This window comes from Vanessa atalanta, chromosome 5, assembly GCF_905147765.1.
Source record: "Vanessa atalanta chromosome 5, ilVanAtal1.2, whole genome shotgun sequence".
In the NCBI taxonomy this organism is placed as follows: domain Eukaryota; kingdom Metazoa; phylum Arthropoda; class Insecta; order Lepidoptera; family Nymphalidae; genus Vanessa; species Vanessa atalanta.
In genome coordinates, this window is record NC_061875.1 from 2,221,636 (window position 1) to 2,239,785 (window position 18,150).

General features: G+C 31.8%; 4 protein-coding genes across 5 annotated transcripts in view; 1 reads left to right on the plus strand and 3 right to left on the minus strand.

Moving 5' to 3' along the window:
• Positions 1-4,079: 4,079 nt before the first annotated feature.
• LOC125064382 (inducible metalloproteinase inhibitor protein-like) lies at positions 4,080-9,416 on the plus strand. Its single transcript, XM_047671372.1, has 4 exons — positions 4,080-4,215; positions 7,181-7,369; positions 8,087-8,272; positions 9,183-9,416. Exons 1-4 carry the CDS (start codon positions 4,158-4,160, stop codon positions 9,413-9,415), a joined length of 666 nt encoding a protein of 221 aa, XP_047527328.1. The 5' UTR covers positions 4,080-4,157; the 3' UTR covers position 9,416.
• LOC125064379 (aspartate--tRNA ligase, mitochondrial) lies at positions 4,980-7,072 on the minus strand. Its single transcript, XM_047671367.1, has one exon. It carries the CDS (start codon positions 6,909-6,911, stop codon positions 5,037-5,039), a length of 1,875 nt encoding a protein of 624 aa, XP_047527323.1. The 5' UTR covers positions 6,912-7,072; the 3' UTR covers positions 4,980-5,036.
• Positions 9,417-9,637: 221 nt separating the features above from the next.
• On the minus strand, positions 9,638-11,997 carry LOC125064381 (probable RNA-binding protein 46). Its single transcript, XM_047671370.1, has 4 exons — positions 11,286-11,997; positions 10,596-11,092; positions 10,292-10,499; positions 9,638-10,210 (listed from the first exon to the last, which is right to left on the minus strand). Exons 1-4 carry the CDS (start codon positions 11,943-11,945, stop codon positions 10,049-10,051), a joined length of 1,527 nt encoding a protein of 508 aa, XP_047527326.1. The 5' UTR covers positions 11,946-11,997; the 3' UTR covers positions 9,638-10,048.
• A 2,002-nt stretch (positions 11,998-13,999) lies between these two features.
• LOC125064380 (vesicular glutamate transporter 1) overlaps positions 14,000-18,150 on the minus strand; it is a 47,210-nt gene continuing 43,059 nt past the window's right edge. For both annotated transcript variants that reach the window (XM_047671369.1, XM_047671368.1), the window contains exons 9-11: positions 17,953-18,056; positions 16,910-17,030; positions 14,000-16,200 (exon numbers count right to left, since the gene is read on the minus strand). In XM_047671369.1, coding sequence (XP_047527325.1) covers positions 15,994-16,200; positions 16,910-17,030; positions 17,953-18,056 — 432 coding nt within the window. In that variant the 3' untranslated portion in view covers positions 14,000-15,993. The remainder of the gene's footprint in view (positions 16,201-16,909; positions 17,031-17,952; positions 18,057-18,150) is intronic.

Genomic DNA, 18,150 nt, shown 5'->3' on the forward strand with positions numbered 1-18,150 from the left:
GAGGGAAAGCGTAAAATATCCAGAAACGCTTAAATGCGAATTAACTAATTTTTAATCGGTAGCCCAATAATAAAATATCATGCTTCTAGCTTCAAAATGACGGACTTTCAGACTAACCTGAATACGAAATGTCAACCTCTATTTCTCCCCTTAGGCGTAAAATATCAAGAAACGTTTAAATACGTATTTACTCATTTTTAATCAGTAACACAAAAATAAAATTTCATGCTTCTATCTTAAAAAATTACGGACTTCCAGACTAATCTATATAAGAAAATTCAACCCCCTATTAAACCCCTTAGAGGTAGAATATCGAGAAACCCTAAAATACGTATTTACTCATTTTTAATCAGTAACACAAAAATAAAATTTCATGCTTCAAACTTAAAAAATGTCTGACTCCGATAAAATCTTTCAAGCCTTATTTCAACCCCCTCAATGATAGATTATCTAGAAACGCTTAAATATATATTTAGTAATTTTTAATTAGTATCCCAAAAATAAAGTTTCATGTTTTTAACTTAAAAAATAACGGACTCCCATAAAAACTTTCAAACCTTTATTTTACCCCCTTTGTGGTATAATATCAAAACACGCTTAAATTCGTATTTACTCATTTTTAACCAGTATTCTAAACATTGAGATTCATGTTTTTAACTTAAAAAATGATTGACTCCCATAAAAACTTTCGACCATTATTTCACCCCCTTAGTGGTAGTTTTTCTAGAAACGCTTAAATACATATCTAGTCATTTTTAATCAGTATCAAAAAAATAAAGTTTCATGTTTCTAAATTAAAAAATTACGGACTTTCATACATACTTTCATCCCTTATTTCACCCCCTTACGAGTAGAATATGCAGAAACGCTTAAATATTTATGTACTCATTTTTAATCAGCATCCTAAAAATAAAGTATTATGTTTCCAACTTAAAAATGACAGACTTCTATACAAACCTTCGACCCCTATTTCACCTCTTTTGGGGTAGAATTTCCAAAATTCCCTTTTTAGTGAGTGTAATGATATGTTATATATGCCTAAAATATAAGTTTTATGCTTCTAGTTCTAAAAATTACAATACTTTCAACAACTTACAACCTTTCATCCCCCTTTTCACCCCTTTACAGCACTTTTTAGTCCTTTCTCAGGCTCAAGACTATTTGTGTACCAAATTTCATTTAAATCGGTCCAGTAGTTTTGGCGTGAAAGCGAGACAGACAGACAGAGTTACTTTCGCATTTATAATATTAGTAATATGGATTAATTTAAAACAGTATTATTTCTCCTTGCAAATTTTAAGCCGCAATATAAAAAAGCATGATTGCAGATTGATGAAACACAGATTTATTCCGATTGTAAGATAATAACCTTACTGTTAATAAATAATGAAACTTAGAAGTTATGAAACACCTACCACAACTATACTAATAACCTATCAATAATATTCTGGGCTAAGGTTCAATTATTTTGAGAAGTTTCGGAATTGAATGCAGGTCGGTGACACAGACAGTGAATATTTTGATTCAACACATACAGATTCCTTCATGTATAAAGTGTTGGTGGATTGCGGTGCTATTACGATTAGAGCATATCAACTGTTGATATCAAATATTTGTTGCGGATTGATTGATATCAATAAAAAAAAATCAAAACTTATATTACTCCATAATACTGATTTACCGACGGCAACATTTATCATACATTAGCAGCCTGTAAATTTTCCCACTGCTGGGCTAAAGGCCTCCTTTCCCTTTGAGGAGAAGGTTTGGAGCATATTCCACCACGCTGCTCCAATGCGGGTTGGCGCAATACACATGTGTCAGAATTTCGTTGAAATTACACACATGCAGGTTTCCTCACGATGTTTTCCTTCACCGCCGAGCACGAGATGAATTATAAACACTGGGCCATCTCGGCTCAACATTTATTAATCAACAACAAATATTTGATAGCAACAGTTGCTATGCTATAACCGTAATAGCCCCACTGTGGTGCTATGGTTTCATTACGACTCCTTGTTTGAAATTTATGTAGAACTATTTAAATATCCAAAAATAATTTTGATACTTATTTCATTAGAAGGGTAAATAAACTTGTGTTATTTAAAAGTTCACCTACCTGTGTTTAGGTACTGCGACCACAAAAAAACAACTGTTAAATGTCTCATAATAAAACAAAACAAAATATTAATTTTGGGTAATTTATAATTTGTGGCATTTATAAATAAACAACACCGATTTCCTCATAGATGTTATCTACGGCAACGGGGAATACCCTGATACTTATCGTGTATCGACTCAATACATTGTACAGATATATAGCTTCTATATTATCACTCCATTATTATTTTCATTTTGGTGTGTTTCTTTTTCATGCGGATAGAATGCAAATATAAACTTACAATGCAATTTCATTTATACGTAGGTATAATATAATTGAATAAAAACACTAGGTAGTTAGTTACGCGGTTTACATATTTGCACATTGAGCTTGATTATGCTTGCAATGATTCACATTGAATTCCATACAGCGAAATGTTAGAAAATATAATTGTGTAATAAAAAAATTCTCATTATTAATAATGATATTAGTGTCATATTTATTACATAATTACAAGCGTGAGAGTTGCAATTCGGTCATGTTTCGTTACACATGTCTTAGCAAATAGAAATGAAGTCTTCTGACAGAATCTGGCTACGGCAGCAAGTTTCATGAAGTTGTCTAATGTGTGCAGAATATAGTTAATATAATAGTGCAAAACAAGAAAACAACAACTAGTAGGCACACTAATATAGTTGCACGACCAGGACGAGATCGATGCAGAATCAACGACTTTACTTTTTGAGACACATTTTTTTTATGATATCGGTAGACGAACAAATAGGTCACCTGATGGTAAGTGGTCACTACCGCCCATAGACAATGGCGCTGTAAGAAATATTAACCATTCCTTACATCACCAATGGGCCACCAACCTTGGGAACTAAGATGTTATGTCCTTTGTGCCTGCAGTTATACTGGCTCGATCACCCTTCAAGCCGGAATACAACAATACTGAGTACAGCTGTTTAGCTGTAGAATATCTGACGAGTGGGTGGTATCTATAGAGATATATATATCTATATACATATATAGAGAGTCGAGATGGCCCAGTGGCTAGAACGCGTGCATCTTAACCGATGATTTCGGGTTCAAACCCAGGCAAGCACCACTGAAATTTTATGTGCTTAATTTGTGTTTATAATTCATCTCGTGCTCGGCGGTGAAGGAAAACATCGTGAGGAAACCTGCATGTGTCTAATTTCAACGAAATTCTGCCACATGTGTATTCCGCCAACCCGCATTGAAGAAGCGTGGTGGAATATGCTCCAAACCTTCGCCTCAAAGGGAGAGGAGGCCTTTATCCCAGCAGTGAGACATTTACGGGCTGCTAATGGGTGGTAACCCAGGCGGGCTTGGACAAAGCCTCCCAAGTAAAACACATTTTTATCTCTAAATCTTTGATTTGTTAATAATATTTAAAATTTTAAGTTATTTTTTAAGTTATTCATTATTAAAAATTAAAAGCAACTCCATGTTTTTATTTATTATATTAATAGGTAAATATGGTACTTATAGTTTCTTATGGAATAATAAAAAAGTAAAGTATAGCAGCCTTTAAACGTCCCACTCATGAGCTAAAGTCTTTTCTCCCTTGGAGGAGAAGGTTGGAACTAATTCCACCACGCTGCTCCAATACGGATTGGTGGATACAGATGTGGCAGAATTTAATTGAAATTTGACACATTCAGGTTTCCTCACGATGCTTTCCTTTAGTACCGAGCTGGATATGAATTATAAACAAATAATGCATACTTACAAATTCAGTACTGCTTGCCTGGGTTGAAACCCGCAATCACCAATTAAGATGCACGCGTTCTAACCACTGGGCCATCTCATAGAATAAGACAGTATCTTTTTTAGTTTTAAAAGTATAACTACAGAATAAGTAGGCACCTACCTGACCTAATCTATCCTAATCTAACCTATTATAAAATATGAATATTTGCAATTATAATATACTCGCTCTAGAAATCCCCCTCTCCACACGCACTCGTCATACAGGATATAAATAATATCTCAAGTCGCAGTGGAGACTCATTGTTAGTTTGTAAACATGAAGACCTTCATTTTGTTTTTTTCGTATTTTATTTTCCTGTGTATGTGTCAATCTGGTAAGTTTTAGCAGACATTAGAGTTTTTTTTAAATAATAAACATAAATTGCTCAAGCTTTTTAACAAATTAAAAAGGTAACAAGTTTATTTAATACTTACCTTGTTATGAAAATAGTGTTTAAAGTTAGTTTAATCAGGATTCAAACTGTATTAGAAGTCAATTAACCTATTTATATTTATACTGTATTCTGGTATTAAATAAAACTTATTTGTAGTTAATCATACTGCTTAAAATAATATCAAATCATTTTAAGTAGATAAAATTTTCTATAGCCTATTCCAATGGAAGTAGGAAAAAAGATAAACAAACCTTAGATTTACGTATCTCATGCGTTTTTCTAATAACTCAGTTATATTGTACACTACTAAGAGTTTATGATTAATATATCTTTATTTATAATGCAACACTATTACACTTAACTACTTCTTTCCACTTTAATTTTACTCCCAAAATTCCGATAACAGTTTCGTCGACGTACGTTCATACGTCATTTTTTCACAACTCACAACCAGTGATATCGCGTCAATTTTCTGTCAAATGTTGTTTATATCGCTTTTTTCCTGTTATTTTCGGAATAGAGTACCTATACTTGTAGTCTTCTAGGTCACGGTAACTAGTAAATTGGCTCTAAGGAAAAAAAGTCTCAAAATTGATTCAAGCTATTTTATATTGATTTTAATTGATTCAAACTATTGGACTGAATATTAATATAATTAAAACGCATTAAATAAAAAGTACTTAGTTTTATGTAGTAATTGTATATTAAGTTTGCTTATATAAAAATATGTAAACAATTTGCACATGAAAATATGATTATTTTTATTCAATACTTCTTATGTTGTAATACTTTTTGTCTTCATCATTCACTTTATTCGGTGCACCTGACAATGGATCCTTACCTTCGTGAGTTTTCGGAAATGCTATAACGTCCCGAATAGACTCAGCTCTACAGGCAATAGCCATAAGTCTATCTATGCCTAAAGCTATTCCCCCATGTGGAGGACATCCACTTTTTAAAGCATTAATAAAATGTAACAAATTATTTGAATCTATATTTAAAATGTCAAGTATTTTTTTCTGTAATTCTGCATTATGAACTCTCACCGAGCCTCCACCTACTTCATTACCATTGAAAACAATATCATAGGCCAGTGACCTAACTTTCAGGGGATCACTATCCAATAAATGCAAATCTTCAGGATGTGGAGCCGTGAATGGATGATGACATGTTTGTAAACCATTTTCTCCTTTAACAAATAGAGGAAAGTCTACCACCCACAATGGTTCGATGGTATCTTTCCATGATAAAAGATTTTTTGATTTTAATAGAGGCGCAAGCAATTCACGTATATCACCTAAACATAGGCATGCATTGTCCTTATCACCTAAAGCTATAATATTGTCGTTTTCTTCACCAGTGATGCCTTTTAGTTGATTATTTATATCTTGGCCGATATCTCTTGATATATTTTCATTGAGTATTATTCTTACATTATACTTCTTTCTTAAGGAATTTATTGTTTCTTTATATTTAGCGGTGAGCTTACCTAATGAACTGGAATATGCTAAAGAAAATGCTCCAAAATTGGGATCTGCAGAATGTTGTTCCAATAAATGACTAATATTATTTAACTTCCATTCATATGTTAAATTTGGCTTGTCTGAACCATAGTTTTCTAAGGCCTCCTTGTATGTTATTCTTTTAAATGGTGATTTTGGTAGATCTTCCAAAAATGTTTCTTGGAGTAATTGCTCGATCATGTTAATGATACAGTCTAAATTAGTGAATGACAGCTCAATATCAAGTTGCGTGAATTCGGGTTGTCTGTCTGGTCTTGTAGTTTCATCTCTATAACATCTAGCAATTTGGAAATACCTATCTATACCACCAACCATGAGCATTTGTTTGAACTGTTGTGGACTTTGTACTAAAGAATAGAATAAGCCGGAATAATGAGTCGGTACAATAAATTCTCTAGCTCCTCCTGGTGTCCGACAAAATAAAGTAGGTGTTTCCACTTCAACAAATCTATGTTTTTCGACAAGAAATTTTCTCATGTTATGCAACAATAATGATCGTTGCCTTAGGTTACTTTGCATCTGTGGAAATCGTAAATCTATATACCGATACTGGAGTCTTAATTGCTCCTTTGGTTTCTGGTAATTTCTTAAATTAAATGGTAACTTATCAACTTCGTTTAAGATATCTATTTTGTCAATAATAACCTCAATTTCTCCAGTTTCCATTTCAGGATTATACATACTTTTCGGCCTTGCTGCTACTGTACCATTAATCATAACTATACTTTCTAATGGTATATCACTAATATTTATATCAGAATTATTTACTATACATTGTGTCTGTCCGTATGAATCTCTGATAAGCAAAAATTTCGATAAACGCACAAATTGCACCCACCCACAGAGTAAAACCTTCTGTCCGACATTATTTGATCTCAACTCTCCACAGGTATGAGTTCTATAGCTAAAGGTGTTTTGATCAACTATATCTAGGTCATGAACATGCTTACTTTTCGTTTCATGTTTTTTTGCACTAAGTAGCCATTGATGATGGAATTTTTGCTTATTATTGAGCAAGAAACAATGTCTTGATCCTGTACTTACAGACGAGATATATCCACCAGTTCTTGATTCTATCGAATTTAATAAATGCATAAAGTTTCTTCTCAACATTTTGAAACTATCTATTAATATTAAAAACTTTACAATACATTAAAAAGTGCAAATTATTCTTTTCAAATGTCCTTTTTACATTTATATTTTTTTGTATAGTTTAATGAACTCTGTAGTTGCACTAATAAATTTACTGTTGTTGTATTTAGTTATTAATATCATTTGGCAGTGACAAATGACAAATGACAATGACAATTATTGACAATCAGCAGAAGTTCATACAACCTGACTTCGACAAAATGTTGCTATCTCAAAATAAAATGTTTTAGATTTACAATGTTCCGGCCCAAATGAAATGATTGACTGTGTTGGAGATTGTCCTCCTGAGAAAACTTGCAAAACGAAAGACATACAATTTAATTGTTTACTAAATAATAAAAGATGTCAAATGAAATGCGTCTGTAAAAAAGGTTTTTATAGAAACTTAATAGGACAATGTATAGCAAGTGAATTGTGTGGTGAGTTCAATTTTATATTATTTTAATATAACCTGTATATAATACTAATAAATTTGTTTGCTTTTCTGGGAATAAAATAAACTAAAAATTATTATCCTATCGAGTCATTTTTACAAGAATAGTTTCTGAATCCAAAAAGAATGTGGTATACATATAGATCCTACATATTTAAGACATATTATCTAATTATAGATTACTTAATTATTCGGGTAAGTCTGTCAAGATTTTAAGTCAAACTATAGGTATGATATCATAAATAATCTCAATAAAGTCCTTGTTATCATATTATATATCATAATAGTAAAGAAGAAATTATATGTTAAAAAGATATTTCATGGGAGCCGCTAATATTTCGGAGAAAAACGGTATACTGTATATTTTTCAACGGTCTAAGACCACTTGATAGCAAATTTTTTACGCTCTTGCTACGTGTAAGAAATATTAACCAACTAACCCAATGTCGCATTAATAATATTAATAAAATAACTAATAAAAATATAATTAAATCAAAGTTTAATATCAATTGAACTGTACTTCTGTTGTTTAAAATGACTAGGCCGATATACTGTTTTAAGCAAAGATTTTTCCCTTCCCTTAGAAGCAGATATAAAATTGCATATAATAAATAGAACAGCAACTGTCAAAATGTGATATAATAAATAGTAATACAATTTAACTTTAATATCAACGCTTCCCTAATACGATGATTCCTTCTAGATAAATGTCCTGACGCCAACGAATATTATAGCTGTGGCGGTGCCTGTGATAATGTGTGTGCAGATTTACATACGCAAAACCAAACACATTGTCCCATTAGAAACATAAAATGTAACGAAAAGTGCTATTGTAAAGAAGGCTATGCAAGGAATAAAAATAACGTTTGCGTTCCTTTCAATAAGTGTCGTGAGTAAACATTTATGTGTAATTATTAAATAACTAATTAATAATAAAAAAAAATTCACTCATCTCCCCTTTGGTCGATAACAAACCTCAATGACCGAAAAGCTATATGTATGTATCTGGGGTTATTTCTTGTTGCGACACCTTTGTTCTTCCTATTTACCACCCAGGAAAACCACTTATTAAATGCTCTACGATTTGAGTGCCTTCATTTTTTTTAATAATTAATAATCATGCTAAATAAATTGCAAATAAATAAAATAAAAATACATTTTGTCGTCACCTAAAACGTCGTCGATGAATCACAATAACTTTACCATAAATTTTAGGCAGAATACTTCTAGAGCCGTAGACAATATTATTTTGAAGGACGGGAATTTTCGAAAAATGCGATTGGATAGTTTAGTGTTTACAACATTTATAGTTTATGTATGATAATATGTTTAAGTAATTGGCAATATTTCTGTTAAAGTAGTGCTTTAACAAGTAACAAAAGTATTGGAACTAATCAATCATCTGATTTTAAACACTGTTAAATATCGTGTTTTATCATGGCAGGGCCATGCACACATTATTCAATATTCATAAGATTCAAATCAAACGCACCGACAGAAACTACAATATTTAAAGCCGATATTTGGATATAGGCATTAAGAATGACTATTCTTGCAGACTGGCTGCCAATTTCTTGCATATTGATTATTGACACGGTCTTGCGTTATCAAAATTAAAATGCGCGGGTAGATGCGACACTTTCGATGAGTTACCCTATGTTGTATTAATTTTTTTATTATGCATTAGAAAGTTAGGGCAAATAAGTACTGTCCTATTTGTTCTATGTTGTCAAACTGAATAGATTATTTGAAAACGGATGGCGTCGGTTCCATTTTTTAAATGGTTTTTACTTTCAAAGATACTTTGTGCGAGGAACATGAAGAATATCAAGAGTGTAAAAGAACCTGTCCACCAGATTTTTGCGTATCACTAGTAGCCAGGTTTAAATGCGACAGCAACGCAGCATGTACACCAGGATGTGTTTGTAAGTCTGGCTATTTACGAAAGGGATTCGAAAAACCATGTGTGGCAATTAATCTATGTCCAGAATTGGCAAATTCGCCAGATTTCAATTTACATTTCATCAACTAAATCGTATATTTTGAAATTAATATTAAAAATAAAGGTATTTAAAAAAAAGAAAGCATATTTTAATAATTATGTGTATTTATTATTTATTTTTTAACAAAATTGTACTCTAATATACAGTGCATTCTCTCTGAATATACTAAAATATAAGCACAAGGAAGCACTGTAATGTGGCTTTACATTTCTTTGTAAACTATGCCACCAAATGTTACAAGTAAATAATCATACTTTGGAATAAGAATATCATGAGAAAATATAAGTCACTAGCCTAGATAGTTAGGTCTTATTACAAACGAAATGATTGTCTCATACTCTATATAGTCAAAATACTTTACATACTATATAGTCAATATTAAGGATAAAGTCCGAGTAGTAAACAAGAGTCATAAATGCAAATTTAAAATAAAACAATTTCAAAAGACAGTTGAACAACTAGATAATAAACTATGGCAATGATGGCAACACTATCACAATAGCAATATTGTTTCAAAGTGTTTTCATTACCAGCCTAAAACTAACACAACAGAAATATAGTTCTAAGTCTTAACATGTTTATAAAAAAATCATTTCTCTTTGGCTCAACAATAAAGAACAGATTTTTTTCTTTAAAAAGTTAACAGAAAATTGTTATTATGTTTAAACTGTACGCCAGACTGTGGGCATTGGCACAACTGGCTGTGTTTGAGGATATATAGTAGGATAGTCATAAGGCAATCTCACGCAGCTCTGCATCGGTGGCATGGAGGAGTAAATAGGTTGAGCAGGGGTAGATTGTTGAATCAGGTCTACTCTTAACATCTGTAAAACAAAATTTATAATTTTTAGCAATTAAATTTAACTAATTAACATTCAATCATAAGACTTGGACTTTGGCAATACCTTAAGTGTATGCAGAGCAATTTCGGCTGCTTCTACATGAGCTTGTTGGTCTGAGAAGCAAGCCCTTGTAGAAAGAGGGCCAATGCGACGAGGTACAGTCAGCAAGGGAAGCCCAACTTGCGGCAGCTCTACATTGCACACCCATAATTCTGCTCCAGTTGGATCTTCATACTTCAAGTAATGATATGTTGGTTGTGGCCACATATATCTAAAATAAAATAATTTATCAATTTAATAATTAATGTGCATGATTGATTTATAGTAAGAACTTATATGTATGAATTTAATTGTGAAGAATGCTTACCTCTTACACATTGATTCAAGCTTAGCTGGAGCCAAAGTGTAGTTTACTTGCGGTGCAGCGTAAGAGTAAGCAGGAGATTTTAAATCAGACGGTGAGTAGCATGGACTTTCCCCAGCACATGCCGATCCAATGCCTTCATCTTTTGGACTGTTGGCATACTCTTTCTTCTCAAGGTGCTGTTTATAAAGCAACAGTGTTTGTGTCAAATCCAAGCTGTTATTAAATTTCGCATTGCCTCTATTTAACTTTTGTATCCGATATAGATCACGGTCAACAGGTTTCGCCCAGCGTATCTCAATATTACTACCATCAATGTCAGCATTTTGTAACTTAGACATAGCAAGCTCAGCATGTTCCCTTTCATAAAAATGAATAAAAGCATAGTCATAAATTTTTTTAACACGTTCAACTTTATTATTTATTGCGTTTTCAAATACTTTTTGAATTGTATCTGGAGTAGTCCGTATTTCAAAATTACGTACATAAAGCACTTTCACCTGTAATACAGAGAAAGCACCTTTATTTACAATACCATGTAAACAATAAATGAACACAACGAGTTTTAAATATTTACGTATTCAATTACAATAATGATAACAGTCGCATGTTGAATTAAATAAACAAGCCATAAATATGAAACATAGTAAAAAAAATTTGATTTCGCAAGCTATGTAGGAGATGGATACTCACCCTTTTCATCTGATCATCGTCAATATCTGGTTCAGGTTCCGCCCAATCAACCATAACTTCCTGATCCCACAGCTTGACGCAGCCCGGTACCAACGCGCGCCTGGCCATCGCAGCAGCCCTATGTGATGTGAACTCCACAAATGCAAACCCTCGATTAAGTTTACGATCAAAACAATTTTTATATAAGATCACGTTTACGATTCCAGTGACTCTCTTCGAAAGTTCTTCCATCACTTCCTCCTTAGTTTTCGTCTTGGGGATGTTTCCAACGAAGAGACGACAATTATCCACAGATTTTACGACACCAATTTGCCTTCGCGGTCTGATCTCGTAACCATTAAGTTGCCTCACCGCAGCAGCTGCCTCGGAGCGTGTGGCATAGGTGACGAAGGCATATCCACGATTGGATCCCGAAAAGTCCATCATTAGTCGCATTTCGTATACTTTACCAACACGGGAGAAAAGAGGGACGAGCTCGTCTTCAAAAATTTCTCGAGGTAGCTTTCCAATAAATACTTCGCATCCCTTTTGTGGAGGCGGGCCAACCCAATCTGGCGGTGGACCGAATTTCCGTTGCCCGTTCTGCTGGACAATGGAATACCCCGTATTCTGCATCAGCTCCAGCAACTTGTACGTCATTTGGTTACTCTGTTCAGCCATGATTAAATTCAAATCAACTTGATCACAAATATCTCAACAAACGTTCGCTTATAATCAAACAACAGAACTAGAGCGGCGGTTCAAAGCGGCCTACCTCTTTATACTTGCCGACAAATGTACCGGCGGTTATGACGTCAAAAAATTTAAAAGTTAGTAAAGAAGTAATCTTAATTTATACAAATATACATTAAAAATATTACCTTTCTTTTTCAATTAGAGTTTATTTCGTGATTTTTAAAATCAATTAATTTAATTATTTAAAAAACAATATTAAAATAGATAGTTCTTTGAGTAAAGATCGTTCTATAAGGACTAGTCAAATTATTTTTTACAAAAATAATTACGTGGAAAATTAATGAAAGTTAATGAATATGTATAATGAATATTTTCTAATTAGTTTCTAAATATAATTTATATTATTATGTAAGTATATATGTCCATATCTATTTCTTTTCGAAAAAAAAAATTATTAGCTTTATTTAATGAACCTCGGCTTTTCATAAGTAAAACAAACAACGACCTTAATTGTTTAATTTTAAACATTATATTAAAGAGATAATATTGTACTAAAACCTGTTAATAATTGAAATTTGTAAAGCATCAATAAATAATCATTTATCTTATAGTTTCATATATTTAATATTTTCAAATGTTACGCAGACATTCTATATGCATTTAATTATTATAAATATGAATTTTCATTAATCATTCAAATGAAATAATGTTTTGAAATTTGTATTAAATTTAAATATACTTGTTTTGACAAAGTTCTAATATAAATACCATCTGTAAAGCATAGATGGCGCCAGTATATTAGTGATTGAACTCATTACCAATAAGCGATGTAGACATTTGATTTAAATTATAATACATATCGCAGTTGAGGTACTTAAACTTGGACAATAATATTTAAAACTCATTTGATAATTTAAAGATTACGATACCTTTTTGACCTATTTCAGTCATGGCGGCGATCTTCAGACTAATCAACTGCACAGAATTTATTATATTCCACAAGGATATGCGTAAGTATATGCACATTCCATTCCCTGGTTCCACACACTCATTATACAATGGGACAGCCATTCCACATGACTGGTGTGTTCAGGCGTTTACTTTAGATGCAACTAACAACCCGCTCCGGGTTGGTTTATTAATAGAAGAAATTATATCTTATGAATATAATTTATATCCTATAACAGGAGTTTTTAATAATTGAGTTATTAGTTCCGAAAATCAATCCTGCATACAACACACACAAGTTTTACCTCATCATAATATTAGTATAGATTTCAGGCACAGGAATAGAATACTGGCAAATTCGAAACTCCGGTCAGCGGTTTAGAATATCTTGACTGAAAGAACTTGTTCTTGGTTCGTCCCAGGGCTTTGAGATTAGCCTTTATAAATTAACCAGTAGACCAATGAGGCTATTGAGTTTTCATACGAAACGTATCGATCAGTATGAATACGATTGTGAAAATATTTTTGTCGTTTGTAATGTTAGTATTTTTCTTGACAGTCCATGCATTATGGTACAAAATGCAGAACAGTTTAGTACCTTTATTTTATTTATTTGTCAATCGATTTTTTTTTATTATACGACTGACGATCTTAAGTATTTTCAGCAAAAGAAAACGAGACGTGCCGTGAGACACCCGATTGGAATGAAATTGATTTTGCTTTACATTATGTATTAAATAACAGTCATGAAATAAATTTAAACGTATGAGAATAATGAAATGACAATGACAAAATTGTTATTAAAAATTACATAACTCAAAGTAAATTTTAGTAATATTAAGTAAAACTGTATAAAATAGAAGGAGACAGAGAGATAAAGAAAGATAGCGAAAGGTCACCTGGAGGGGGCGTAACGCTTTTTGCTCACTTGAAGATTTCTACAAGTTCCCTCTAGTGTAAGCTGTAAAATAACTTCGTTCCAAAACCGAAAAAGAATAAATAGCTTATAAAAAAAGAAATGTTCGAAACGTACAGATTCACATATTGTTAATTTAATATATATTTTCAATAATATTAATAGTATGTATGAGTTCAAATATATTTATTTAATAATCACAGTTGATAAAAATTACAGCACACATAAATACTCACTAAATACAATAAGCGTTTACATAGACAAGAAATAGAGTTTTTATTTATCGATAACATTATGAATCATACATAAATTTACAGAATTGCGTATAAATAATTGATTTAACTGTATAAATAATCCATTTTTATGTAATATTATATTAGCAAAATTTCACTTATAAATAATTACCCATCGGGCTTGGACGATTTCTATGTTAAGTACTTCAAATGCCGTTGATTATAACAAGCACCTTTATAAATAGACATGCCTCGCGGTTTTACTTGCGTTTAATTTATAATAATAAATAAAATATTCATATATTAAAGACTCATTGGTTGACAATTACTGTTACTTCGTACATTACGCGATCCTTGGTCATCAAGTATCGAGTTGACCTTGACATGACATTGTATAAGATCCAAAATAATCTTTGATATATATATATATATATATAGTCCATTGCAATCGAAGAAGGAATAAAGTCAAGCAAACCTTATATTGTGCGCTAATAACTGTTGGTTAATTTATCGCAAATCAAAAATGAATAACACAGATTATTCGAGCTCTTCAGAACCAATGATATCGCGTTGATTCGATGTCAAATATTGTTTATTTGGCTTTTGTCCTCTTGTGGTTGGAATAGACTATAGTTATATACCGTTTCTCTATAAGCGGGTTATGTAAAGCAAACATATTTTACGAATAGAATTGATGTATCCAGTGATTAATTTCAATTATACAAAACTCTTTGCTATATGCCTTATAATATATAATAAATTTACAATAATTCCTTTATAATATTTTAAATTTAATTTCACAATAAAATAAATGTTACAAATAATAAATATCACCTATAATTCACTTTTACTTAAGCATAGCAAGATAAAATATATACCAATATGATATATGATACCAATACAATAAATATGTCGTAAATATTAAAGTAAAGGACGGCTAAAATATCACAAAAAACAAATTTTAAATCAAACTATATAATTTTACATATTACCTGTGGTCTCGTGCTAAAATGGCTAATACCAATTACACTTAATATTGGTAATAAAAAAATAATAGTTGCCTTTTGTTTCATTGAACATCTTTCTGCGTAATATTTTTGGTATTAGTAATTTTGTTAACGTGAAGTGCCGTTTTAGTACAAAGAAATTTACTATTTTTAAAATTATTTGGCAAATGTCATACAGTGGTTTATATTTTACTCAATAATGTACTTTGGCCCTTTTAGCACCAGACCAATAATAAATAATTATGTTCATAATATTATTTCAATTCCATACTCCTTGGAATAAGGTATGTAGACAAATAGATCAATTGACAAATCTAGATTACAAGTTAATCATATTAAATCAAGACTTGAGGTTCATTGAATATATTCCGATCGAGAAGAATTTCGCACGTTTAGCTGTCATTTGCTATTTATCTCTGTCATTTGCGTACTATACAAACATATTGCTATCGCATTCACACATACGCCGAATTCCGTCATCAGATATTTAAAATGTTTGTGCTGTTATGTGTCATAATTATAAAATTATTATTCAAAAAATTCACTATACAAAAAATAATAATATATCAGATTAACATTGACGTTTACATTGCAAAGAATCTTCATAAAAGTTTGCGTCATTAATGACGCTAGGAATACATTTATTCTTGCATTTAAATAATTCAACTCATGTTTTATTTCGAGCTTTTGAGGATCATAGTCCATCTTTAATATTTGTCATACATTTTGAGTCAGAAATAAAAAAAAAACGCTCTTAAATTAAAATTCTTTCCAGACTTCTATTATTCGCTTATCTCACGTGCTAGTGAAATATTTCTAGATTCTTTACATTTGAGCACAACAACTTACAGTAAACACTAAATACAATTTATGCTATAAAAAAGATCCACAAATCATTACGTTAAAATTTCATCACACAAAATTATATTCTACATTTCGGAACTTCTATCCATGGCTTTATTATCGTAGCCTCTTGCTGTTGTGACGGAGGCGCCATCTGTATCGAAGCTTGCGTCGCTGTCAACTTCGACAACCCACGGCTGTTTGTTGCCGGAGCAAAACACGCCGTATATAATTGCACCCAGCAGATATATTGCGCTGGATATGAAGAATACGATTCGCCATTGTTCGGCCGTCTGAAATATTATTAAATAATATTATCAAGTGGCACTTTCAAAATTATTTTTTAAGTAAATACTATAAAAAACAAAGTCGAGATGTTATTAATTAACTTTTTCATATAATTTTTATTTTTAATAATGTTAATAAAAATAAAAATTGTATAATTAAAAATGTTAATTATTTTTCGACAAATAACGTTAATTAACAGGAATATTTTATATTAATTATACTATTGACTTATAAACCTACACTTGGTGGTAGGGCTTTGTAAAAGCCCGTCTAGGTAGGTACCACATATTACTCATCAGATATTCTAGCGCCAAATAGCAGTTCGCAGTATTTTTGTGTTCCGGTTTGAAGGGTGAGTCAGACAGTGGAACTACAGACAAAAGGGACATAGCATCATAGTTCCCAAGGTTGGTTGTGCATTGGCTATGTAAGAAATAGTTAATATTTATTACAGTACCATTGTCTATGGGTGGTGGTGACCACTAACCATCAGGTGGCCCATTCGCTCGTCCGCCTACACACATCATAAAAAAACAAAAGAAGGTTAATTTAGTAGTAAATTTGAATCAAAAATATTGTAAAAACCAAACCTGGGTTTGTGCTAGCAGGATTTTTCTCTTTGAAATGCATCAATAAATAAAATTGTGTCGCATGTATTTATGTTAAGACATAAGGATATCATTGATAATAGTTTAGTTTCGATATTGTGCTTACCCTATCCGTTACTATGGAACCGGCTAATGGTGGGCTGATTATGCCAGGTAGCGTGGCGATAGTATTTGAAAGACCCATCAATACACTAGCGTGTGGGGGGGCGATGTCCAGGTGGTTAACACTGAAAATGTATATAACACATATATTTAGACTAATAATACTTTCTTATTGCGTTGCCTCTCTTAATAATATTAAATGTACATTAATTTTTACCATAATTGAAATATAAATAAATAGCGCCATCTATCCGTGAAATATGGAAGTTGTTATTTTTATGAATCCTGCAAAACTCAATCGGTGTCAAATATTACAACTGATAGGATACTCTATTATCAAATATTTATAATTTTATACATTATCATGATACCCATTAAATGTATAATTATTACTGAACGTTTTTGCAATGGTAATTTCTGGGTAAGTTATTTGTATAAGACAATCTCAGAACAAACTATAAATTCATGTCAGCAAAACTAATATTATAAATACGATTACTTTCGCATCTGTTTATCTATCTACCTGTATGTTACGCTTTTACGGCCAAATTTGCTTGTCTGAAACAAGCTTGAGCCCCGACGAAAGACAACGGCTATAGACTTTTTTATACCTAACACTTAACGAACAACCCCCTTATGAAACGAGCGAACCCGCAGACGACATCATATAATTGGAAAATATTCAAACAATTGTAAGGAATTCGAAATTTGATACATAACTGTTGTAAATAACAAAATATAGATAGGCACACGAACGCCATCTTTTGGCAGCTATGTGAACTAAGTAATGCTCCCTCGTTCTTTTGTTTTAATAAAAAATTCTGTAGTTGACAAAATCCGTTGCAAGCAAGTTGTTTTATTTTTTCTCACAATAACAAACAATTTGACAGTTTGTTGCAATTTGACATTTCGTTTATGATTACAGTTCTGTTCATCGAAACTCACTCACAGTAATAAATTAAAAATGTACAATCCAGTAAATATTAATTATAAAGGGTAGAATCAAATCAAATTAACCTTGATAATAAAGTTGAATATAATATTAACCTGAAACCAGACCAAGCGAAGCCTCCGAGTCCGACGGCAATTGTGAGGCACACGACGCAGCCTGACACTGAGGGAGCATACGCAGCCGCTACCATGAATATCGTCTGAAAATATAACACACATTCATTAAGATTTAAATTAAAGCGAATTTAAAATATTGACTATCGTTTCTCAATAAATATTTTTATAGTTAATATA

What these genes read in the sequence shown, in the direction of transcription:
- LOC125064382 (XM_047671372.1), top strand. Translation starts at nt 4,158, where the DNA reads ATGAAGACCTTCATTTTGTTTTTTTCGTATTTTATTTTCCTGTGTATG. An exon ending in CCTGTGTATGTGTCAATCTG is followed by an intron (nt 4,216 to 7,180) that starts GTAAGTTTTAGC and finishes AAAATGTTTTAG; the next exon opens with ATTTACAATGTTCCGGCCCA. An exon ending in CGTTCCTTTCAATAAGTGTC is followed by an intron (nt 8,273 to 9,182) that starts GTGAGTAAACAT and finishes TTACTTTCAAAG; the next exon opens with ATACTTTGTGCGAGGAACAT.
- LOC125064381 (XM_047671370.1), bottom strand. Translation starts at nt 11,945, where the DNA reads ATGGCTGAACAGAGTAACCAAATGACGTACAAGTTGCTGGAGCTGATG. An exon ending in CTTGAATCAATGTGTAAGAG is followed by an intron (nt 10,500 to 10,595) that starts GTAAGCATTCTT and finishes ATTTTATTTTAG; the next exon opens with ATATATGTGGCCACAACCAA. An exon ending in TTGCTCTGCATACACTTAAG is followed by an intron (nt 10,211 to 10,291) that starts GTATTGCCAAAG and finishes TTTGTTTTACAG; the next exon opens with ATGTTAAGAGTAGACCTGAT.
- LOC125064379 (XM_047671367.1), bottom strand. Translation starts at nt 6,911, where the DNA reads ATGTTGAGAAGAAACTTTATGCATTTATTAAATTCGATAGAATCAAGA.